The 25,449-nt window shown below is 46.2% G+C and overlaps 2 protein-coding genes across 2 annotated transcripts in view; one reads left to right on the top strand and one right to left on the bottom strand.

Moving 5' to 3' along the window:
- LOC144759533 (uncharacterized) overlaps window positions 1-25,449 on the top strand; it is a 110,759-nt gene that overhangs the window by 4,400 nt on the left and 80,910 nt on the right. The window lies entirely within an intron of this gene.
- LOC144768118 (syncytin-A-like) lies at window positions 9,223-10,446 on the bottom strand. Its single transcript, XM_078651532.1, has one exon. It carries the CDS (start codon window positions 10,406-10,408, stop codon window positions 9,401-9,403), a length of 1,008 nt encoding a protein of 335 aa, XP_078507658.1. The 5' UTR covers window positions 10,409-10,446; the 3' UTR covers window positions 9,223-9,400.

The raw sequence follows: 25,449 nt of genomic DNA, 5'->3' as shown, positions 1-25,449 counted from the left end.
AAATATCATCATACTGAATAACATACATATGCACAATATTATAAAACCCTTCGTTGTCATCACTTTGCGTAATTTGCGTTTAAAGTTTGTAGGTTTGGCAGGTCTCTCCACATCGGGAAACTCCATCCTCTCTAAAGTGCTGCCCGCGGTGGCAGGTTGATTCTGCTAAGGGATGCTTCTGTCAGTCCAGGGCAACTCCCTTGGACCAACCAGAACTACCGACCTAACGTCGTCAGCTGCACTCCAAAGACTTTTGTCAAACGCGGCCCTAGCAGCGGAACCCGGATGGCGGTTCGAAAAACAAAAATAAGCAAGTTTCTTAGATGGGAGAGCTGCGCTTTTCAAAAATAGTACTTGGGAGGGGAAAAGAATATATTTATTTGTCCATGGGTCATCTCAAATTGCAAAAAGAAATTTTATTAGTTCGTATTTCTTGGTCTCAAATTGTATCTTCTTTTTCCCGGTACTGTTTGATCCATAAACAAGAGTTCAGGCTCTGTAGTGTTCAATCGTTTTGATGGAGGCACGGCCTCTTGTAAAATGTTCTTGCTTTCACGTTCAGAATTAGTCCCTTTCACTCGTGCATCGCTGAAAGGTAGGAAGCGAGGCACGGTGTCGGTCTCTGAGTCGCCGGCACCCTCCTGGACCCACTGGTCACACGGCAAAGGTAGGGGGATCCTTTTACAGTGGACCCCGTGGATCCAGGCCTTCTTCCCTTCCACTCGAACCGCCGATCTGGTAGAGAGAAGGACGAGGTGTGGTCCAGTCCAGCTGGGCTGGTCGTTCTTAGTCCTCTGGAAATTCCTCACCAACACCCAGGATCCAGGATTTATGGTGTGTCCCGGAGTATCAGAGACCGGAGGCAGGGTGTCCTACACCTGTTGATGCAAAACACGCAATTTAGCCGTCAATTCATACAGGTAATCAAGCAAAACAGGGTGCTCTAGCTCGCTGAACTTAGTGGGCCTAGGCACTCCCCATATATTGGCCGGGCGGCCAAAGACTATTTTGTAGGGACTAAGTTTCACTCGCGAATGCACAGTCATTCTGGTGGATAGGAGTGCAAAGGATAGAGCGTTAGGCCATTTAAGACCTGTGCTCGCTTGGATTTTGGCCAATTTAAGTTTAAGCGTGCCGTTGTAACATTCTACTAATCCAGCTGATTGGGGGTGATTTGCAGCGTGGAACTTCTGCCTAATACCTAGCCCTTCACACACTCTCTTCATCACACGACCCACAAATTCACTCCCGTTATCACTCCAGATCATTCTAGGCATTCCAAACCTCGGGAAGAACTCTTTCACGAGGTCTTTCGCTGTGGACAAGGCAGTATTGTCTTTTAGGGGATATGCTTCTACCCATCTTGAGAAAGCACAAACAACAACGAGCACGTATTTTACGTTGTTGCACCTCTCCATGTGTATGAAATCTAGCGGCAAAACCTCAAACGGAAACGTAGGATGTGCGAAATGACCAGCTGGAGTTGGGGTTCCCCTACCAGGGATGTGTTGCAGACACACCATGCAATTCTTGACGACATTCTCTGCACACTTGGGAATTCCTGAATTTTGCCATACTGGAGCCAACAACTTGCAAATCCCCCTCGAAACAAGAAAGACTGTCACCCACGCACTGGTCACAAGTCGACTGGACTATGGCAACACACTCTACGCCGGAATTACAACAAAATTGCAGAAAAAGCTCCAGCGCATCCAAAACGCATCAGCGAGACTCATATTAGACATCCCGCGCCATGAACACATCACCGGTCACTTAAAAAACCTCCACTGGCTTCCCGTCAACAAAAGAATCACCTTCCGCCTTCTCACCCACGCACACAAAGCCCTTTATAATCTAGGACCCGAATGCCTCAACACCCGACTGTCCTTCTACTATCCCACCCGCCAACTAAGATCATCCAATCAAGCCCTCGCCGCAGTCCCGCGCATCCGAAAAACCACCATGGGTGGCAGATCCTTCTCCTTCCTGGCTGCCAAGACCTGGAACTCACTCCCCACCCACCTCCGCCTTACCCAGAATCACATCTCCTTCAGAAAAGAACTGAAAACTTGGCTATTCGATAAACAGTGAACCTCTCCCCCCGGCGCCTTGAGACCCTCTGGGTGAGTAGTGCGCCCTATAAATGCTTGAACTTGAACTTGAACTTGAACTTGGGTGTAAGACGGGGAAAGAGGTCTTTTACAGTAACCTGCACTAGTGGGTGTAAGACGGGGACAGAGGCCTTTAACTGTAACCTGCACTAGTGGGTGTAAGACGGGGAAAAGAGACCTTTTACTGTAACCTGCACTAGTGGGTGTAAGACAGGGAAAGAGGCCTTTTACTGTATCCTGCACTAGCGGGTGTAAGACAGGGAAAGAGGCCTTTTACTGTAACCTGCACTAGTGGGTGTAAGACAGGGAAAGAGGCCTTTTACTGTATCCTGCACTAGAGGGTGTAAGACGGGGAAAGAGGCCTTTTACTGTATCCTGCACTAAAGGGTGTAAGACGGGGAAAGAGACCTTTTACAGTAACCTGCACTAGTGGGTGTAAGATGGGGAAAGAGACCTTTTACTGTAACCTGCACTAGTGGGTGTAAGACAGGGAAAGAGGCCTTTTACTGTAACCTGCACTAGAGGGTGTAAGAGAGGGAAAGAGGCATTTTACTGTAACCTGCACTAGAGGGGGTAAGACGGGGAAAGAGGCCTTTTACTGTAACCTGCACTAGAGGGTGTAAGATGGGGAAAGAGGCCTTTTACTGTAACCTGCACTAGAGGGTGTAAGACGGGGAAAGAGGCCTTTTACTGTAACCTGCACTAGAGGGTGTAAGTCAGGGAAATAGGCCTTTTACTGTAACCTGCACTAGTGGGTGTAAGACAGGGAAAGAGGCCTTTTACTGTAACCTGCACTAGAGGGTGTAAGACAGGGAAAGAGGCCTTTAACTATATCCTGCACTGGTGGGTGTAAGACAGGAAAAGCGGCCTTTTACTGTAACCTGCACAAGAGGGTGTAAGACGGGGAAAGAGGCCTTTTACTGTAACCTGCACTAGAGGGTGTAAGACGGGGAAAGAGGCCTTTTACTGTAACCTGCACTAGTGGGTGTAAGACAGGGAAAGAGGCCTTTAACTATATCCTGCACTGGTGGGTGTAAGACAGGAAAAGAGGCCTTTTACTGTAACCTGCACTAGAGGGTGTAAGATGGGGAAAGAGGCCTTTTACTGTAACCTGCATAAGAGGGTGTAAGACGGGGAAAGAGGCCTTTTACTGTAACCTGCACTAGAGGGTGTAAGATAGGGAAATAGGCCTTTTACTGTTACCTGCACTAGTGGGTGTAAGACAGGGAAAGAGGCCTTTTACTGTATCCTGCACTGGTGGGTGTAAGACAGGGAAAGAGGCCTTTTACTGTAACCTGCACTAGTGGGTGTAAGACGGGGAAAGAGGTATTTTACAGTAACCCGCACTAGTGGGAGTAAGACGGGGAAAGAGGTCTTTTACTGTATCCTGCACTAGTGGGTGTAAGACAGGGAAAGAGGCCTTTTACTGTAACCTGCACTAGTGGGTGTAAGACGGGGAAAGAGGTATTTTACTGTATCCTGCACTAGTGGGTGTAAGATGGGGGAATTAGACCTTTTATTGTAACCTGCACTAGTGGGTGTAAGACAGAGAAAGAGGCCTTTTACTGTAACCTGCACTAGTGGGTGTAAGACATAGAAAGAGGCCTTTTACTGTAACCTGCACTAGTGGGTGTAAGACGGGGAAAGAGGCCTTTTACTGTATCCTGCACTGGTGGGTGTAAGACGGGGAAAGAGGTCTTTTACAGTAACCTGCACTAGTGAGTGTAAGGCAGGGAAAGAGGCCTTTTACTGTAACCTGCACTAGAGGGTGTAAGGCGGGGAAAGAGGCCTTTTACTGTAACCTGCACTAGTGGGTGTAAGACAGGGAAAGAGGCCTTTAACTATATCCTGCACTGGTGGGTGTAAGACAGGAAAAGAGGCCTTTTACTGTAACCTGCACTAGAGGGTGTAAGACAGGGAAAGAGGCCTTTTACTGTAACCTGCATAAGAGGGTGTAAGACGGGGAAAGAGGCCTTTTACTGTAACCTGCACTAGAGGGTGTAAGACAGGGAAAGAGGCCTTTAACTATATCCTGCACTGGTGGGTGTAAGACAGGAAAAGAGGCCTTTTACTGTAACCTGCACTAGAGGGTGTAAGACAGGGAAAGAGGCCTTTTACTGTAACCTGCATAAGAGGGTGTAAGACGGGGAAAGAGGCCTTTTACTGTAACCTGCACTAGTGGGTGTAAGACAGAGAAAGAGGCCTTTTACTGTAACCTGCACTAGTGGGTGTAAGATGGGGGAATGAGACCTTTTACTGTAACCTGCACTAGTGGGTGTAAGACGGGGAAAGAGGCCTTTTACTGTATCCTGCACTAGTGGGTGTAAGACGGGGAAAGAGGCCTTTTACTGTATCCTGCACTGGTGGGTGTAAGATGGGGAAAGAGGTCTTTTACAGTAACCTGCACTAGTGGGTGTAAGGCAGGGAAAGAGGCCTTTTACTGTAACCTGCACTAGAGGGTGTAAGACGGGGAAAGAGGCCTTTTACTGTAACCTGCACTAGAGGGTGTAAGACAGGGAAAGAGGCATTTTACTGTAACCTGCACTAGAGGGTGTAAGACGGGGAAAGAGGCCTTTTACTGTAACCTGCACTAGAGGGTGTAAGACGGGGAAAGAGGCCTTTTACTGTAACCTGCACTAGAGGGTGTAAGACAGGGAAAGAGGCCTTTAACTATATCCTGCACTGGTGGGTGTAAGACAGGAAAAGATGCATTTTACTGTAACCTGCACTAGAGGGTGTAAGACAGGGAAAGAGGCCTTTTACTGTAACCTGCATAAGAGGGTGTAAGACGGGGAAAGAGGCCTTTTACTGTAACCTGCACTAGAGGGTGTAAGACAGGGAAATAGGCCTTTTACTGTTACCTGCACTAGTGGGTGTAAGATGGGGGAATGAGACCTTCTACTGTAACCTGCACTAGTGGGTGTAAGACAGAGAACGAGGCCTTTTACTGTAACCTGCACTAGTGGGTGTAAGACATAGAAAGAGGCCTTTTACTGTAACCTGCACTAGTGGGTGTAAGACGGGGAAAGAGGCCTTTTACTGTATCCTGCACTAGAGGGTGTAAGACGGGGAAAGAGGTCTTTTACAGTAACCTGCACTAGTGGGTGTAAGGCATGGAAAGAGGCCTTTTACTGTAACCTGCACTAGAGGGTGTAAGACAGGGATAGAGGCCTTTTACTGTAACCTGCACTACTGGGTGTAAGACAGGTAAAGAGGCCTTTTACTGTAACCTGCACTAGTGGGTGTAAGACGGGGATAGAGGCCTTTTACTGTAACCTGCACTAGTGCGTGTAACCGACTCATGGCCGAGTTACAAGAGTTGCAGTAAAAGGTCTCACATCACTGAGACATAACGTGTTTCTTGGATACCGCATGTTCACCTAGAAGGGTATCTTCTATAACAGATATTTATTGCTGAGCGAATCATCTCTAATACCATTCTAACATATGGTACAAGAATATTTGGATATGATATTTAAAAATATATAGAGAAGGCCAAGTCTTGCCTTTTTTATTTTACTCACACCTTAAAGCCCACCGGGTCCAATAAGACTCCCCCTCTCTGCCCGCCTCCTCTGCCTCAGATGCTCCTAAGATCCCACTCACTCACTCCTCCCCGTCCCTCCTCTGCCCCCCCTCGTCCCCCTTCCTCTGCCCCTCGCCCCCTTCCTCTGCCCCTCCCCCTTCCTCTGCCCCTCACCACCCTTCCTCTGCCCCCCTCTTCCTCTGCCCCCCTTCCTCTGCCCCTCGGCCCCGCCTTCCTCTGCCCCTCGCCCCCTTCCTCTGCAAGCTTACCCCCCTCCTCTGCCCATCTCCCCCTCTCCTCCTCCATGCCCCCCTCCTCTGCCCCCAACTCCCCCTCCTCTGCCCCCTCTGTGCCCCCTCCCCTCTCCCTCCTCTGCCCCCCTCACCCCCTTCTCTGCCCCCTCACACCCTCCTCTGCCCCCTCTTCCTCCACTGCCCCCCCTCTGTCCCCTCCTCTGCCCCCTCCTCCCCCTCCCTCTGTCCCCTCCTCTGTCCCTCCTCCCCCCTCTGCCTCTGCCCTGCTCCTTTCTCCTCCTCTTACCCCTCCTCTGCCCCCCTCCCTCCTCTCCCCTCCTCCTCTGCCCCTGTGTGCCCCCCCTCCTCCCCTCTGCCCCCCCCTGTGTGCCCCCCTCCCCCTCAGACTCACCCTCTCTCCTCTCTGAAGGGTTTCTTCTCCTTCACTGTTGGAAACTCATGAACAGTTTCACTTCCGGGTCACCCGGGGCAGAGTCGGCAGAAGCAACGGAGCCGATGGAGCTCTCCTCAGGCCTGAAAGATGAACAGTGTCCCGGTCACCGGGGGCAGCTTCAGCACAAGCAGCGGAGACGGAATGAAGCACCGCCCCGCTTTCTCACAGTGTCTGCTTCCGGGTTCGCGGCGGCAGAATCAGCACCAGCAGCGGAGCCCAACCTGCAGCAGAGGAGGGAGAAGCCCTGGTGCTCTGTCCGTCTGTCCAGCGCAAGGAGGAGCCTGTCTGCAGGTCCCTTCACTGTCAGCAGGTCAGTGAGGCGTTAGAGGGGGAGGTGGGGGCTGTGAATGCAGCCTGCAGGTGTGTGTGTGATGTTTAATAATTGTGAGACTACATGGCCCACTGTTATATATGAATCCCTTCATTTAGCCATGGCTCTTTAAAGAACATTGCATTATGATATTTGAACACCCATATTAACAGTGTTTAGATCCAAGCTACATGTCCCCGAATGCTATGTATCCTTGCGGAAATTGAGGACTTGAGGTGCACTGTGCAAGGGGGTCACTTTGTCACCTTGTTATAATACATCAAAGATTTAGTGTGGCCTCAGTGTGTGGTCTTAACTCCTTTATATCTGGAAAATGGGAATCAACCTTTACAACGCAACCATTGCATCGCACTACACTTACAACACAGGCATTACAACGCAACATCCTTTACAAGGCATGACACAACAACGCAGGCATTGCAACGCATGATACTACATCGCAATTCACTACTACGCAGGCATTTCAACGCATACCATTACAATGCATACCATTGGAGTTAGAATAGTAATTTTTACCTCTACACTATCTGACACTCACCCTACTGTTGCACCCCCTGGAGTTGGAACAGTAATTTGTATCCCCATACTATCCATTAAATGCAATGTAATGGTTTGCGTTGTAAAGGTAGTATGCGATGTAATGAAATGCGTTGTAAAGGTAGTTTTTTAAAATGCGTTGTAGTGTCATGCGATCCAATGGAATGCGTTGTAGTAGGTGTTGCAATATAAAAACTGCGTTGTAAATGTATGCGTTGTAACGTCATACATTCGTCCAGAATTGGAGTTGTTACTCATTTTCACCAATACCTGCTCAGACCTTGTTCTTTGATGTTTGTATTCAGTGGGAGGTTGTCTCTGCAATGGATTAAGAGGTATGCTAGGAGGAAACAAAAGCATATTTTTACAGAACAATATCGGTTTCTTCTCTCAGAATACATGTCTTTATTAAGCACCTTTGTCCACAGTTCTGTACATTGAACCCTTTGATATCCGCATTTTGTTCCCTAAAGTAAGGTGGTTGTTTTATTCATAACTAGCATATGAAGCTGATTCTAGTTCGTTGATATACGAATGATTTGTGGGGCCCGGGCAACACATATTTGGGGCTCCCTATTTGGAATTGAAGCGTTGTACATTTTTCCATATTTCCGCGTGTCGCTAATATATGAAGTATCGCATGTCCATGGTGATAGAAAGGAGGAATTTATATATTACAGAATGCTCCACCCACAGAACTGCTTCCTCCTCAGATACTGACACCTTCCAACTCCCTCAGCAGCATTCCACATTGTGTGTTGCCTCAGAGACTCTGGGATGACACAGCTCTGTTGAAGAGACTGCAACACCTTTGTGAGAAGAGTGAGCCGTGATTATTTGTGGTGTTACATGTGATTGTGCAGATATGTGCCCACCCTGTTTGTAGGTCTCTTGGAGTAGTTGATGCCCGTGAATGGCTTGGACAAAGCCTAACCTTTCACTACAAAATGTATGGAATTGATTTGTGTGTGCGAGACAGTGTGTATGTGTTTGTTTGTGATTGGTTGTCTTGGGTGGAACATTATATATGACCGTGTAAGCGACTGATCCATCTGTTTACTTATTTCCAGTGTGTAGGTCTTTGTGCCTGGGGATGAATTGTGTTTCACATGTTTGTGCACAGCAGAGCACATTGCCTGTGTAATTGTGCAGCATTGAAAATATCTGATTTGTTACATTAATCCATTTATAAATGAGGTGTGAGGTGTGAGGCTGTACAAGTGAGAGTTGGAGTTTGTGTCACATCTGTGAGTACACTGAGGTACTGGGTTTTTCAGAACCGGTACTTAACCGGTAACCCAGCGGTGTCAGGGAAAACACACCCAAAGACCTCGAGTCCTTTTCCTGATTCAGACCACAGAAACTCAGAGTCTTCTAGGTGAAGTCAAGGATCGATTTTATTGGCTGCAACCAAGGTAACAAGCGTCCTAGAAGTACAACACACAGGGAGTATGTTCTCAGGAGACTGTCGCAATTTACAAAATCAGGCTTCTCTTTTTATACAGAATTTTAAGCTTCAGGCAAACATTCTTGGTTTTACAGTTGGTCATTGACATAACTTCTATACAAAGGAAAAAGCAGAGTCATGATGACATGTCCATATTTCACTTCGTCCAGCCCGTAACAAATCACCCGGTGAGGCCCGACCCTTCATCAGCTATCGGCGGACCCCCAATAAAAACGGGCACCTCCCCATCATAAAGCAAGTGTAGAAAAAAAGAGTAAAGACAGATGTGAGCAAGATACGGCAGGTGTGTGCACAATGGGAAGGCTTTATGGCCGGTTGAGCCCTGATGCTATCTTGCTCGGCCACTGGAGAGGAACTGACCTAACAGGTCCGGCCTGGGGCAATGGTTCCAACTTGCATAGGTCATGGAAAAGTCGATCAAGGTGTACGTGTCCTTCTGGGATCTAATTCAGCTGGATTATAAGCCTATGTAAAGGGCAACTCACAAAATGGCTGCCATACACAAAATGGAAGCCAAGGGTTCTGAATGAGAGTGACGATTCCAAGGTGAAATCGTCACTCGAATATGCTGAAAATACTCGTGCATGATGTACTCGTCATTCTCGGTCTTTTGATACCAAATTCGTCAATTTACGACAAAGTTTTATTCTCGAGTGCAGACGTATTACACGAGTACAGAATTTTTCAGTACTACAATCCCTCCTTTTGCCCTTACATAGGCAATTTAATCTATCCTCACGTTAATCTGAGTCCAGATCCATATTCCTAAAGTCATTGAGATGTTGCTGTAACATCATCCTAGTACTTAGTTCATCTCTTGATACAGGTTTCCTTACACATGATGTAACACAGAGGCCACATATTGCAGGAGCACACTGTACGCACAGACAGAACAGGAAAAGAATGGCCAAGACCATCCCAATGACCATCAGAATTTTCCATCCCCAGGCTGATATCAGTTCCCAGAACCATCCCATTAACCACCAATCTCCTTTATCCACATGAATAGATTCGGAAATCTTATGTAGTTTGGAGATGGCCTGGTACACGGTTGGAGCGTTATCTGGGATGAAAATGCAACAACTCGATTGGATCAATCTACATACTCCACCTCGGTCTGCAAGGATGACATCTAATGCGACCCTGTTCTGAAGGGTCATAAGACGATCCGACTGGAGCTCAGCAGTCAGGTTACTAAGGGCACCAGCAGTTTCAATCACGGTGGACTCAACTACCCTTGTCAATTGCCTTATGTTCCTGCTGTTAGCCATAGATCCCCAGAACGGCAGAAAACCCTTTGCAAAGTCCCCAAATTCTTGACCTGCAGTGTCTTCTTTACTCAAGACACCTCTAACTACCCTTGTCCGGTGGTAATCTGCCGCTGCTGTGTAGGTGGGAGGTAACAGAAATGAAACAAAACAGGAGCCCGAAAAGTCAGGGGGCAACCATGTATAGGCTCTATCATGGCAGATGAAATAAGTACCCTTAGCTGCTAGAAACGCAGGGGAAGTCTGAGACCCAAAAACATACGTTCCTGTACAGACACTCTTCCCTAACTGAGCTCTGGGATTCTTGCCAGTACCTTGCAGACACAGGTGACCCTGATGGGGTACAATCCAGATCGGGGGCGATTCCTTAGCTTGCTGTTTCTCACTAAGAGTGGCTTCATATCCGGTCATGTTCCAATTTACATATGCGAATATCTCGTCGCTCGGGGTATTTTCATAAGAGATTTCTCCCTTAATCATGTCGACTATACCCCTAACCAGAGCACTATTCTTGGGGTTGTCTTTTAAAGAACGTAGGGGGTGGACCTCTCGTGCATATATGAATATTGTCCTGTATGCCCACACAGAACCATTATGACTGAAAGGCAGAACCAGATAAGGGATACCTTTATCTGTTGTGTGAGGCATAAGGCCACATACCCAACAGTTAGTCGTGTTCATTACTAGTTGGTGTTGGTGTAATAGTTGAACAAAGGAGTTATTAATGAACTCTAGCCTTCTATTGGATTCGTGGTCAGGAAGAGGGTGGAAAGAATGAGAGGAAACAGTAGGAGGAGGTATGGGCGATGCAGTGGGTGCAAACGTTACATGAAAAGAGAACAAAATGTAACTTATTAAAAATATCATCATACTGAATAACATACATATGCACAATATTATAAAACCCTTCGTTGTCATCACTTTGCGTAATTTGCGTTTAAAGTTTGTAGGTTTGGCAGGTCTCTCCACATCGGGAAACTCCATCCTCTCTAAAGTGCTGCCCGCGGTGGCAGGTTGATTCTGCTAAGGGATGCTTCTGTCAGTCCAGGGCAACTCCCTTGGACCAACCAGAACTACCGACCTAACGTCGTCAGCTGCACTCCAAAGACTTTTGTCAAACGCGGCCCTAGCAGCGGAACCCGGATGGCGGTTCGAAAAACAAAAATAAGCAAGTTTCTTAGATGGGAGAGCTGCGCTTTTCAAAAATAGTACTTGGGAGGGGAAAAGAATATATTTATTTGTCCATGGGTCATCTCAAATTGCAAAAAGAAATTTTATTAGTTCGTATTTCTTGGTCTCAAATTGTATCTTCTTTTTCCCGGTACTGTTTGATCCATAAACAAGAGTTCAGGCTCTGTAGTGTTCAATCGTTTTGATGGAGGCACGGCCTCTTGTAAAATGTTCTTGCTTTCACGTTCAGAATTAGTCCCTTTCACTCGTGCATCGCTGAAAGGTAGGAAGCGAGGCACGGTGTCGGTCTCTGAGTCGCCGGCACCCTCCTGGACCCACTGGTCACACGGCAAAGGTAGGGGGATCCTTTTACAGTGGACCCCGTGGATCCAGGCCTTCTTCCCTTCCACTCGAACCGCCGATCTGGTAGAGAGAAGGACGAGGTGTGGTCCAGTCCAGCTGGGCTGGTCGTTCTTAGTCCTCTGGAAATTCGTCACCAACACCCAGGATCCAGGATTTATGGTGTGTCCCGGAGTATCAGAGACCGGAGGCAGGGTGTCCTACACCTGTTGATGCAAAACACGCAATTTAGCCGTCAATTCATACAGGTAATCAAGCAAAACAGGGTGCTCTAGCTCGCTGAACTTAGTGGGCCTAGGCACTCCCCATATATTGGCCGGGCGGCCAAAGACTATTTTGTAGGGACTAAGTTTCACTCGCGAATGCACAGTCATTCTGGTGGATAGGAGTGCAAAGGATAGAGCGTTAGGCCATTTAAGACCTGTGCTCGCTTGGATTTTGGCCAATTTAAGTTTAAGCGTGCCGTTGTAACATTCTACTAATCCAGCTGATTGGGGGTGATTTGCAGCGTGGAACTTCTGCCTAATACCTAGCCCTTCACACACTCTCTTCATCACACGACCCACAAATTCACTCCCGTTATCACTCCAGATCATTCTAGGCATTCCAAACCTCGGGAAGAACTCTTTCACGAGGTCTTTCGCTGTGGACAAGGCAGTATTGTCTTTTAGGGGATATGCTTCTACCCATCTTGAGAAAGCACAAACAACAACGAGCACGTATTTTACGTTGTTGCACCTCTCCATGTGTATGAAATCTAGCGGCAAAACCTCAAACGGAAACGTAGGATGTGCGAAATGACCAGCTGGAGTTGGGGTTCCCCTACCAGGGATGTGTTGCAGACACACCATGCAATTCTTGACGACATTCTCTGCACACTTGGGAATTCCTGAATTTTGCCATACTGGAGCCAACAACTTGCAAATCCCTTTCACGCTGATGTGAGCCATTCCATGAGCCATTGTGACTACTGCAAGCACGTATGCATCGGGTAACAACCATCTCTGATGCTCTGACAATTCAATCCAACAACCATTCGCATCCATTCTACCCGACCTTTCTCTCCACGTGCTCAACTCTTTCTCTGTAGCTTCAGCTTGAATGGACTTCACACTCTCTATCGTGTCTTCGCACATTCCCACATCACCAACCCATCTTGCAGGGCCTGCAACATACATTCGGCTCATCACGTTCCTTGCAGTTTCTTTCGCGATCTTGTCAGCAAAGGCATTTCCACGACCAACGTCATCAGTCACCTTCTTGTGAGCACTACATTTCACAATCGCCACTTGTAAAGGCAAAATCAGTGATTCTAGAAGCTCATTCACCACTGACCATGCTGAATCTTAGCTCCATGCGAAGTCAGGAACCCACGTTCTTTCCACAATCGTCCAAAACTGTGAGCCACACCAAAAGCATACTGGCTGTCGGTGTAGACAGTCACTTTCATTCCTTTTGACAACACACATGCTCTTGTGAGTGCAATCAATTCTGCTGCTTGAGCTGAATTATGTGGAATATGTGCAGTTTCAACAACTGTGTGCAAAGTCGTGACAGCATATGCTGCAGTCGTGTCACCATTCGGAAGCTTGAAACATGAACCATCCACCCACAATGTACCATCACATTCAGCAAGAGGAGTGTCGGAGAGGTCTACTCTTCCTTTCGTCTCTTCGTCTGTTCTAAAAAGACAATCATGCTGTTCTGAAGCATCTGATTCTTCTACGATTGGCAATAACGTAGCTGGGTTTAGCACGTTGCATCTTTGTATTTGCACATGACTGGCTAGCAAGGTTAATTCATAACCTGACAATCGAGCACTAGTTAAGTGCTGTGTCTTGGTTCTGTTCAACAACGTGTCTACTGCATGTGGAACCATTACGACTAGTGTATTATTCATCACTAAACCAGCAGACTGTCGAATAGAAACAGCTGCTGCCGCTGTGGCTCTTAGACAACTTGGCAATGCTCTAGCTACCGGATCCAAAGTCGACGAAAAATACGCGCATGGACGTTGTTTGTCCCCAAATAACTGAGTCAGCACTGACAATGCACAACCTTCCTTCTCGTGGACATACAATGTAAAAGGCTTACTGTAGTTGGGGTTACCTAACACAGGAGCCGAACATAATGCCGTGCGCAATTCAGAAAAACTTTTCTGACACTCTTCAGACCAAGGGACTGGATTGGGTGTATCTTTACACGTTAACGCCACCAAAGGTTTGGCTAATAACGAAAAATTTGGAATCCACTGTCTACAGTACAATGTAATGCCCAAGAAAGCACGCACTTCTCTCTGTGTTCTTGGCACACTCAGTTTCGCTATTGCCTGTATTCTCTCTGGGGTCAGTTTCCTTCCCTCCTTCGATAGGAGGTGACCTAAGTAGGTCACTTCTTGTCGGCAGTACTGTAATTTAGAAAGTGACACCTTGTGATGCAGATCACACAAATGCCGCAACAATGACAATGTGGCTTTCTTACATATCTCCTCAGTATCTGCAGCAATGAGCAGATCATCAATGTACTGTACAAGAGTAGCACTTTCAGGTAAAACAATCGTATCAAGCTGCGTTTTTAGAGCTTGACTGTATATTGATGGACTTTCACAGTAGCCCTGGGGAGCGCGCTTAAAGCTTTGTCCTCCTAAACTGAAGGAAAAAATATCCCTACTCTCCTCGGCAATGGGGATGCTGAAGAAAGCATTCTTCAAGTCAATCACCGAGAACCATGTGGCAGAAGCTGGGATCATAGTCAATAATGTAGTAATGTCGGGGACAACTGGGAATTGTGGCACAACGATTTTATTCACCTCTCTGAGATCAATCACAAATCTGTACACGGGTGGCTGAGATGGATCAGTTCGTTTTAAAACAGGTAGAACAGGACTATTGCACATGTTGCCTCTTGTCTCTTCAATGACATCTTTTTCTATTAACTCATAAACAATCGCTAGCAACGCTTTCTCGCCTTCACTAGAAATTCTATATTGGGGAATTCGTGGCATTTGAACATTGGCTTTCAATGTTACAATGTATGGTGGGATTTCTAAAAGACCGACATCATTAGGACCAGTAGCCCAAAGAATGTCTGGAAGAAACGACAATTCTGCTGGAAGTTTGTCTCTCGACAAATACATTGGAGAAACCACTTTCTTACCTAGAGTAAGTTGCACTCCCGAAGGAGAGCAGTACAAAGTCGCATACAATCTTTTTAACAGATCCAATCCCAACAAATGTTCACCGCAACCTGTTGTCAGAATAAGGGGTGTTTCTAATTCACGAGGACCAACAGAGAGAGTCAAAGGGTCAGAAATCGGGTTTCTAACCGGGGCGCCAGAAAAACCTACTGATACATTCGTTTCGCCAGACAAAGGTGCGCCAGGGAGTTTGGAGTGCATAATAGAACTCTTTGTAGCACCAGTATCCAACAGAAAAGGCTCTGACACACCTGATGTAATCACCTCGACGTATGGTCCACTCTGATCTACTGGAACTGAAACAACTCCCTCTCTTTGTCTATGGCTGTCCTAGCAATCATTACCTTCCCAATTCTCATTTTCTGTATAGTAATCATCAGTATAGTACTGAGCTGTCCTACCAGATGCGTTATTCTGCTGATCGAACTTATTCATAGAATCTTGAGGTGGAAGGGGACGTGCATTCTGGGGGGCGTTTCCACGTCCTCTTCCTCTAGGCGCTTGCTGAGCACCTCGACCTCTTACACCAGAAGCGCCATTTGCGCGCTGTAGTAAGACAGGGCAACTATATTTAAAATGACCTTCCTCCTTGCAATATGAACACTGATTGGGGCCTACAGGAGCACGTGGTTGAGAGTACTCGACCTTTTGCGAGCTCCTCAGATACTGTTGAGGCTGCTGAAAATTGCTCTGGTAGTTATTCTGACCACCATTATTCTGACCGCCACCACCACGTGGCGGATATGCTTGCTGTAACAAAACCTTCGTTTTCAATTCCTTAGTCTTCTTTTCTGCTCTATCTTTTTCATCTTTGTCTCTATTTTCGTAATATTGTGCTGTAGCTAGTATCTGTGCTGAAGACGACACTGCCCAAGAACTTTGCGAATCCTTTAACTTATTACACAACTCAGGAAGCAAATTGTGCACGAATTTATCGACGAACAATCTCTGACCACCTTCTGTGCTCATATCTTGACCACTGTGGTCGATAAAAAATTCTTCAAACCTGGTGAAGAAATCTGATACCGTTTCATCTTTCTTCTGCTTACACGCGGACAGTTTATCCCAATTTACACGCATTGCAGGCATTATCGTTTTCATGTAATCAAGTATTTTACCAGGTAGTTCTGCTATCAACGGTTCAGGCTTAGCACCGCCAACTTGTCGGGCGTCTGCAGTAGCGATATTAGCCCATGAGTCACCTAATTCCTGATCATGATCTGTATGACGTATCTTACTCCATAAAGGCTGTGGAACAACATTCCCAAATAACATATCGATATCGGCTAAATTCATTATACATGACCCAGCAGTCTGTGACAACTCTTTATAATATCCTGTCGGATTTTTGCGCGGATCAGGTAATGCCTGTTTAAGTGCTAAAACTTCAGATCGCTTCCAAGGAACATGTACCCACACACGCTGAAAGTGTGGCAGAATAGGTGGGTTAACAGTCGTGTCACCCTCTCTCCATTGTGGGGGAACCTCTCTCATGGGGTACTGTCGCGCCTTTTTCCTAGGTGTATCGCGCTCAGATTGCGATCCAGAAGTGTTCCCTTTACTCCGATACGACAACAATATCTCAATTGCCTGTTTGACATCAGGACCTACTATCATGCCTTCTCCAAACTTAAACCGTACACGACACAACTCCTGCGGGTTGCATTCTAAATCATTGTCTTCCAAATCTTCGCAGAGGAAAACACACATTTGTTCAAAAACGTATCTCTGTGTCGGTGCTTCCCACTGAAGGAAAACTTCCGTGACAGACTCCACATTATATTTTACAGTATCCACAATCCATTTACGAGCTAAACGATTCAATACATCTCTCTCTTGGTAGTCAGGCAGTTGACTTCGCAACTGTCTTCGTCCTGTGTTAGGGGTCGTAGTAGGCGACCCGAAAAGAGGTGAGAAAATATTAGTTACAGTGCTGGCCATTCTCTGTCGAACGGAAGGAGAAACTGAAGGGAGAACAGGTGGTAAAACGGGATGAGATAAGGCAGAAGTAGAGGCAATAGCAGAGGGAACATTAGGAGAAATAGAAGGTGCGCTAGGCAAAGTCGCAGAAGGCATAAGTGAAGTAGATGTAGTCGATGGGCCTTGAGGAGGCTGCACCAGAGGAGCAGGAGCCAGCTGGTGGGTGCTGTAGAGGAGCAGGCATAACAACCATGGGCGGCGCAACTAAGAGTTGCGGAGGCGCCGTGGCGGTTTGTGCATAGGGGGTGGTGAACTTAACAAATGGCCCATTAACGGGTCCTTCTCAATGACTTTTGCTGCATCTTTCTTGGGACGTGGCAAAACTGGATAGCATTTATCTATCGCCATTTTACGTTGCCTGTGCAACTGCTCACTCATCTGTTCTTCTTCATTGTCTTTAAACTGCATAGCAGCTTGCATTACTGAAATATTCCCTTCTCTCTTATTTTTCTTCTCTAATTCAATTTCCTTTTGTCTAGCCTCCTTACGCCATAGGCGGAAAGAGTCAAACATTGCCGGCCGGGCTTTCTTTTTGAAAAGTTTGACTTCGAGATTATCTAGAATTTCCGTATCAAAGCTACCATATTGGGGCCATTTTAGAACACCATCTTTCCTGGTGTATTTAATCCACACTTCGTTATATGTGATGGGACCTACTCCATGCTTCACATATAATTCGTATGTTGGAGTTCCAATCGGAGGAACCGGACATGAGTCCTCCAATCGGGAGTCCCTATTATTACAACCCAGACAAAATAAGTTTCCAAGTCTAAGACCAGGCATCTTCGCTCTCTAGTCTAGTTCCAAACTTCAAAGGATTATCGATTATGATATTTCTCGTGAATACACGAGTCCCTTGGTTTTGGTGCTTGCAAATACCAACAAAACGTTCCTAAAGGATACCAAAACTAAGACCAACTAAGGACTGGGAGACGCTCCACTTATACTTAACTGAAATATTGATGATGTCACCAGAAGACTCGTCTCAGTGTTTCGCTCTACCAAACTTCAAGGGTCCAAATCAGGGCGATAGCCAGGGCAGCAGACCTTCGTAGCCGTCGGGAAGCGGGGAACCTCGCAGCAAAGACTTTCGGACCACGTCGACATGCAGGGATCGATGGTGGTTGGCCTTCCTCCAGAATTTTCACACGAAGCTCCTCACGAACCTCTGGCTGGACCGGTGCCGCTGGAATCGCCCCAAAAGTTGGGGGCCAACTGAGGTACTGGGTTTTTCAGAACCGGTACTTAACGGGTAACCCAGCGGTGTCAGGGAAAACACACCCAAAGACCTCGAGTCCTTTTCCTGATTCAGACCACAGAAACTCGGAGTCTTCTAGGTGAAGTCAAGGATCGATTTTATTGGCTGCAACCAAGGTAACAAGCGTCCTAGAAGTACAACACACAGGGAGTATGTTCTCAGGAGACTGTCGCAATTTACAAAATCAGGCTTCTCTTTTTATACAGAATTTTAAGCTTCAGGCAAACATTCTTGGTTTTACAGTTGATCATTGACATAACTTCTATACAAAGGAAAAAGCAGAGTCATGATGACATGTCCATATTTCACTTCGTCCAGCCCGTAACAAATCACCCGGTGAGGCCCGACCCTTCATCCGCTATCGGCGGACCCCCAATAAAAAAGGGCACCTCCCCATCATAAAGCAAGTGTAGAAAAAAGAGTAAAGACAGATGTGAGCAAGATACAGCAGGTGTGTGCGCAATGGGAAGGTTTTATGGCCGGTTGAGCCCTGATGCTATCTTGCTCGGCCACTGGAGAGGAACTGACCTAACAGGTCCGGCCTGGGGCAATGGTTCCAACTTGCATAGGTCATGGAAAAGTCGATCAAGGTGTACGTGTCCTTCTGGGATCGAATTCAGCTGGATTATAAGCCTATGTAAAGGGCAACTCACAAAATGGCTGCCATACACAAAATGGAAGCCAAGGGTTCTGAATGAGAGTGACGATTCCAAGGTGAAATCGTCACTCGAATATGCTGAAAATACTCGTGCATGATGTACTCGTCATTCTCGGTCTTTTGATACCAAATTCGTCAATTTACGACGAAGTTTTATTCTCGAGTGCAGACGTATTACACGAGTCCAGAATTTTTCAGTACTACAACACAATTGAATGGACTTTTTAAAGAGCAATTTATTTTGTGTGCGTGTTTGTTGCAAACATTTGGCGTGTGCGTTGCAAGCATTTTGCCAAAGACAAGCCTGTCTGCTCACAGGCACACCTGGCCGCCACTGCTGGGACCAGAAATCAGGTAGTATACTCAATATTTCTCATATTCTGCATAAGATCTAAAGTCTTTCAGGCACACAGATTTTAGTATCTCCCCCATGTTTGTCTTGTTTTTAGAGGCAAATGGCGTGTATGCCAGCCGCACATACTAGTACTCAACAGCCCTCGCTGTGGACCAACAAACAATAAGACTCTTCTACAGCCTCAGATTGAGGAGTCGTTAAAAGCAGCTTTACTAAACCCACCCTCCCTAGGCAAAGATAAGGTGGAAATACTCAAACTATTAGAATCTTCTAAGCTGGATATCCTGTTCTTAACTGAAACCTGGTTGTCAGCGGAATCCACTCCAGATCTCCAGAAGCCATACCCGAGATGACCAAAAGAGAATGAGCTCAGAGAAAGGAGGTGGGATAGCAGCAATTATTCACCAGTGGATCCACACACCTCTTTTATAAATTACTACATTTTGTAAAAAAATTTAAAATATACAGAGTTTGACATAGTGGTGTCCCCCCCCCCTCCTCCCCCACCTCGTTTTTACACAATAGAAGGATAAAGTTCAAAATATTAATCAGGAACATCAAAGTGCATACGAATAAAGCATCGTGAGAGAATTTCAAAAACTGGAAGTGTAATGCGACTTGCAGAACAGAGAGAAAGAAGAAGAAATATTGAAAAGAGAGACAAAAAAAAAGAAATAGAAAAGGGAGATCTGGAGGTTGGAGGTGCTAAGGAATTGAAGAGTTAAAAATAGAGATTTAGTCTGAGCGTTCAAGCCATGTGGTAATAGGTTCCCATATGTCTAACCCTCTCCTTTTCCCTTTGCGACCTTTTTTAGCGTATATCGCTTTTTCAAGATGATATGTCGCCATTAGCCTGGCTAGCCACTGAGAGAATGGTGGCGGTTCTGCGTCTTTCCACCCGGAGGCTACACAGATCCTCCAAACTGTCATAGCTGCAAACACCAAAGCGCCTCCTCTAGTCCGCCTTAGTGTTTCACAGGTCCCTAGCATAATAGTTGTGGGGGTTAGTGTGTAGTCTTGTGAAACAACCTTTCTCAAGAATTCCTGTATTCTAGACAGGACAGAGGACAGTTTTTGGCAGGTAGCAAACTTATGGATGGAGTCAGCTCCAACCGCTGAGCAGCGTGGACATGTTGTTCGCTCCCCCGTGCTCCACTTTGTAATTCTGCTAGGAGTTAAATATGAGAAAAAAATGGTTTTGAAGTGCTGTACTTGTAATGTAGCTGACAGTAAGTCTCTCTGTGAAAGTTCCAAGGATTTAAAAAACAGGCTACGTGGCGCTTCCAATTTTGATGACCACTTGTCAGCTATTCTAGGAAGATCTTCCGGTGTGTTCAGAGTTAAAATGGCATAGCTAGACCCTAATCGTGGGGCTACCGAAGTTGATAGCATATTGATAATTTTAACCTCTGAGAACCCAGCCAGTCCCCCCACCTTCCGTGAGAGAAAGCTATAAATAGCTGTGTACTTGAAGGCATCTTGCTGTTTTAACCCAAATTTGCTTTGAAGTTTTAAAAACGTGCTCACTCTGAAATTAGGTCCCCTAGTTTTAACATACCAGCTTTGTACCATTCTGCTAGGTAACTTAGGTAAAAAATGCCAGGCAGATCTTGATTTTGAGTAAGGGGGGTGTTGTGATTAAACCTTCCAAGACCATAAATCCTGCGTATACTAGAAAATACCTTAAAATAGTTCATCAGTGTCTTAAACCAAACTCGCTTGTAATATCCGTAGGATAGCTGTCTGAAAAGGCAGCCGCGAGCTTCCTCTCCTATTAACATCCGGAAAGGAGATGGCAATTCAGTAGAAGAGGTGCAAGGATGTGTTGTGATTAATTCGGTACTATATTGTAAGACTGATGCCCAATAATAGAGTACTATGTTTGGCAATGCCCACCTCCCCCGTTCTTTAGGAAGTGTCAGTTGTTTCAGGGCCCGTCTAGGCTGTGAGTACGCCCAAATAAATTGTGTAAAAATTTGCTGAAACATTGCTAGCTGTATCTTGGTGAATTCTAGTGGAATAGAGCGAAAATAATAAAGTAATTTTGGAAAATATATCATCTTAATTACGTTGCATCTTCCCTACTACTGTAAGGTGCAGATTGTCAATTGCCTTAAGGGACTTTTTCGTATCAGTGGCCAAAGGGACTAAGTTCTCTGCTACCAGGTTGTCCAAATTTGCAGTTATAGTCACTCCCAGGTACTTTGCTTTTGTTACTACCCTGCTGTTATTCCTGTGAATTTCACCATTAGTTATTATCTGAGTTTTGGAGCTGTTTAGCGCGTATCCTGAGATTTTTCCAAACCTATAGGCCTCTGCTTCTAGTGCCATCATAGCATTTTCGGGATCAGGGGTGGTAATGGCCAAGTCGTCTGCGTAAGCCAGTATCTTTGTTTGCAGTCCCTGTGTGCTCATGGCTTGAATAGCCAGATCTTTCTCTATTTTTTTTATTAGGGGATCTATATAAAGAGCGAACAGCAGAGGGGAGCATGGACAGCCCTGCCTGGTGCCTCGTGAGATACTAAAGTTTTTGGAGAGCCTCCCGTTTAACACTAGACAGGCTGTTGGATGGTAGTATAGTGCTTGCACTGCCTGCTTAAACTTTTGTCCAAACCCCATCCTCTCCATGATGCCCCACAGGAACCGCCAGGAGACCCGGTGAAAGGGCTTTTCGGCGTCTAGTAACAACAGAGACCTCGGCTCTCCTGACACCTGTGCGGCATCAAACAGGGTGATGGCTCTCCGTATATGCTCAGTGGTACCCTTTTTTGGAATGAATCCATGTTGCCACTCGGAGACCAGAGATTCTATTACCATGGACAGTCTGATTGCGAGCAACTTGGAGTAGATCTTAGAGTCGCAGTTTATCAAGGTAATGGGTCTATAAGAACCCATTTCTAAGGGTGATTTATCCTTTTTCGGGAAAATAGAATTGTTTGCATTAGACCAGGGTGCGGGGGTGATTATGTCAAGAAAAATGCTTTATTTGGGGTGCAATGACCTTATAAAATTCTACGGGGATACCATATATACCCGCCGCTTTACCATCCGGTAAACTGAATAGGGCAGCTGTAATATCGTTCCATTCTGGCACATTCTCTAACTGGGCAGAGTCGCCTGTATTAAATTGCCTTAGTTCGATGTCCTGCAAGTAGTTAGTAATTTCTTGCTCTGCTAAGTCGTCAGGCTGGGTGTTTCCTTCTGAGTAAAGAGTTCCATAGAAATCTTGAAAACCCTCTTGTATTTTATTAAAATCACTGGTTTCTATCCCTGAAGGTAGACAGATTGTACATATTTCGCAGTTTACCGTTTTTTGTCTTGTTTTGACAGCGAGGTGATGGCCAATACTGTCGCCACACTCATATAGTGTCTCACGGGCGGCTGCCCACTTAGATGCAGCTCTTTCTGAGAATATTGCTCCTATTTTAGCCTTAATCAGTGTTGCTTCAGTTTGTATATTCTCTGTTTCAGCTCCGTTCTGGACCCTTTGGATTAATGCGGTTTCTACTGCATTTAGCTTTATTGGTAGGTCGGTTATTAACTGCTTTTCTGTTTTATTCTTCCTAATTGAGAATCTTAGCGTCTCCCCCCGGATACCAGCGTTTACCGTGTCCCAAACTACTGTGTTGGACGCTGACCCCACATTTATTTCAAGAAACTCCTGAATCCGGGCTTGCATATGGGTCCGATAGCTAGTATCCTGTAGCAGTGCTTTCTCAAAGCTCCACCTGGGGGTGTTCTTCCCAATCTCGAACCCCCTAACTGTCAAAATGAGTAGGTTGTGGTCTGACATAAAACGTGGGGCTAGGCCTATTGTGCATTTGTCTAGCAGAGAAGATGAGATCAGGAAATAATCTAACCTGGCGAATGTTTGATGTGAAAATGAGAAACATGTGTATCCAGGTTGTGAAGGGTTAAGTTTAGACCAAACATCCCTAAACCCGTGTGTTTGCGCTAGGTTAATTAATGCGTTATAGACTAGAGGCCTTTGTAATTCCTTTCACTCCCTATTTCTAGATCGTGCGGCAAGTTGATGTTAAGATCGCCACATAGAATTATTGGAGTGGGCCAATGGGCTAGCTCCCCTGATATCTGATTAATAATGCTTGGGTCTTCAGTATTGCTGCCGTAGATTGAACATAGTCTGAAGGGGGTGCCTGGAGGAAGATGACATTCCGCTATCACCCATCTACCTAGTGTGTCGGATTTCACCTTTGGGCTATTAATAGATAGTTTTCTTTCAGCCAATATTCCCCCCCCCTTTAATTTTTGCTCCTTGTGTGGTAGCTCCTATGATTTTATAGCCTAGTGTGTCCAACAGCTGTTTTTGTGATCCCTCCAGATGGGTTTCTTGGAGACATATAACATCCCCTCCTAAAGACCTTAATCCTTGCGCCACTTTCTGTCTTTTCCCGTTATCATTCAACCCACAAACGTTAACAGAAATAAACCTAAGAATTCCTTTGCTAGCCATTAATGGTTTGTTTTAAAGAGATGGCGAGTCGGAAAATCTCTGCAATTGTATTGTTCTTCTCCCTCCTTTCCTTTCCAATTTCCCCCCCAGTCTCCTCTCCCCCCCTCTTCTCTAAAGCGAATCTGGGCATGGTCTTCGTTACAAGTATCTAAATAGGTGAATAACTGTGAAACATAGGATGTCCCTGAAACATGCTGATCTTCTTTGTGTTCCCCCCCTCCTGCCCATCCCCCACCCCCCTTGAGACCCGAGCAATCAGGTATAACCTGAGTGATGGTTGCCGTGAGTGAAGTACAGCCACCCGCCACACCTCTTTAATCATAGGGTCAAAAAACGGCTAAGTGCCATCCTGTGTGACTGAGGCCAGTATTTTCAGCTAAGCTGAAGAAGTACCCCTTATAAAATATATCTCGCACGTGGAAAGGTGAAAAAGCAAATGCAAAAACCGTGATCTGAATTATTCCTAAGATTAGTACGACATTTTTAGAGAAAAAAGAAAGACATTTCATGTTAATATCTGTTAATGTCTATATTTGGCAAGTTCCTTTAGCATTCCTCTTGATGCTTTTAATCTAGGTACTTCTTTTTTTAGATTTAATCTCGTCAAGGTATTCGCCGGCTTTAATTTCGGACAAGAAGACCTGAGAGTTCCCGCTAAAGATAACTTTGAGCCTGGCAAGTTTCATGAGATAGGCTTCTACTCCTGCCTGCTGAAATGGGGAAATCAGTTGCCTTAGGCGCCACCTTCGCTCCACTGCCTGGTGACAGAAGTCTGGTTTAGCAAAGAAGCTGATCCCATTAGCCCCTTTTTTGGAGTTAGGACAGGCTTGATCGTAGATGAGTTGTCTTAGTAAAACGTTTCCAAAATAAACTAGAAACACACTTGGCTGCCCAGTTTCCGTGCCGCTGTTGCCGCCGTCGTGCTGTCTCCTTAGGTTGAAGGGGAAGCGGTGGGCCCTCTGCACCTCTCGGTCCTAGTCCCAGGTAGGATGGTCAGGAAAAGAGTCTTGTAGGAGCTTCCAATAAACCTTCTGGGGTCCTCCCCCTCTTTACCTTCTGGAATGCCCAGCAGGCGTAGGTTGTTCCTTTGCTGGCGATTTTCCTGCTCCTCGATTTTTGTCATTATATCTCCCATGCAAGCGGTGTTGGCTTCGCTTTGCTTTTTGACTGCCGTAACCTCAATCTCCAGATATTCCGTGGGCCCCTCTATCATAGTAACACGATCACTTATGTCTGTGCATGTTTTATTTAGACGTCTGAGGCCACCTTGCACTTTCTTTGCTGCACTCTTTGCTGCCTGGCTGTCCGCCCGCACCTCCTCTTGGAATTCTTTAATAGACTCCAGTATTGAAGCTAAAGAGGGTTCGGATGAATCAGTGGCGGCTGGCAGTCTCTTTACCTTTTCAGTCTGCTGCGCCTCCTCGTCTTCATCCAGGGGGTAGGACATTTGCGAGTCTGAGTAGTCCCACTTCAGTTGGCTCCTTCTTTGTCCTTTGCTTCTTCCCTTTTATGGCGCGCACTGTCCCTGTGTCTTTAGCCTAATCCTCACTGTCGCCATCCCCTTTGCTTGAGCCAAGGCCCCCTTAGTCTGAAGATGTCCCGGTACCATCAGAGACAGAATAAAAATGTTCAGGCCCTACGTCCGGGGTCCAGGGTGCTTGAGAGCCAGCCGCTGCTTCCAGGGCCTGGATATAGTTGATTATCCCGGTCTCGGGTGTACTTAGTGGGGCTCCAGGCTTCTCAGACCTCTGTGCAAGCAGATCTCCCTTGTGTGTTCCGTTTAGACCCAGTTGGCTTGCCTGGTCAGTGTCAGTGTCGGTGTCGGCTGGGAGAGATGAGGGAGTAAAGTCTTCCACTCCACCTACTCCTTCTGATGCAGCCACAGGGTTATTTTGAGACGATACCTCCAGCCCATGTACTACGTCAATCTCAGGGTCCTGGGCTAATGTGGGTACAAGAGTTTTAGACAGGGTTATGTCCAGGTCTGGGGAGACTATCGGCAGAGGGTTATTGTTTGCACTAATGTTATGATTTAATCCTTTACCCTGTCCTTTAATCTGCCCTTTGGCC

This window comes from Lissotriton helveticus, chromosome 1_1, assembly GCF_964261635.1.
Source record: "Lissotriton helveticus chromosome 1_1, aLisHel1.1, whole genome shotgun sequence".
NCBI lineage: Eukaryota > Metazoa > Chordata > Amphibia > Caudata > Salamandridae > Lissotriton > Lissotriton helveticus.
Note: the sequence above shows the minus strand (reverse complement) of the source record. Positions and strands in the feature narration are given on the sequence as shown.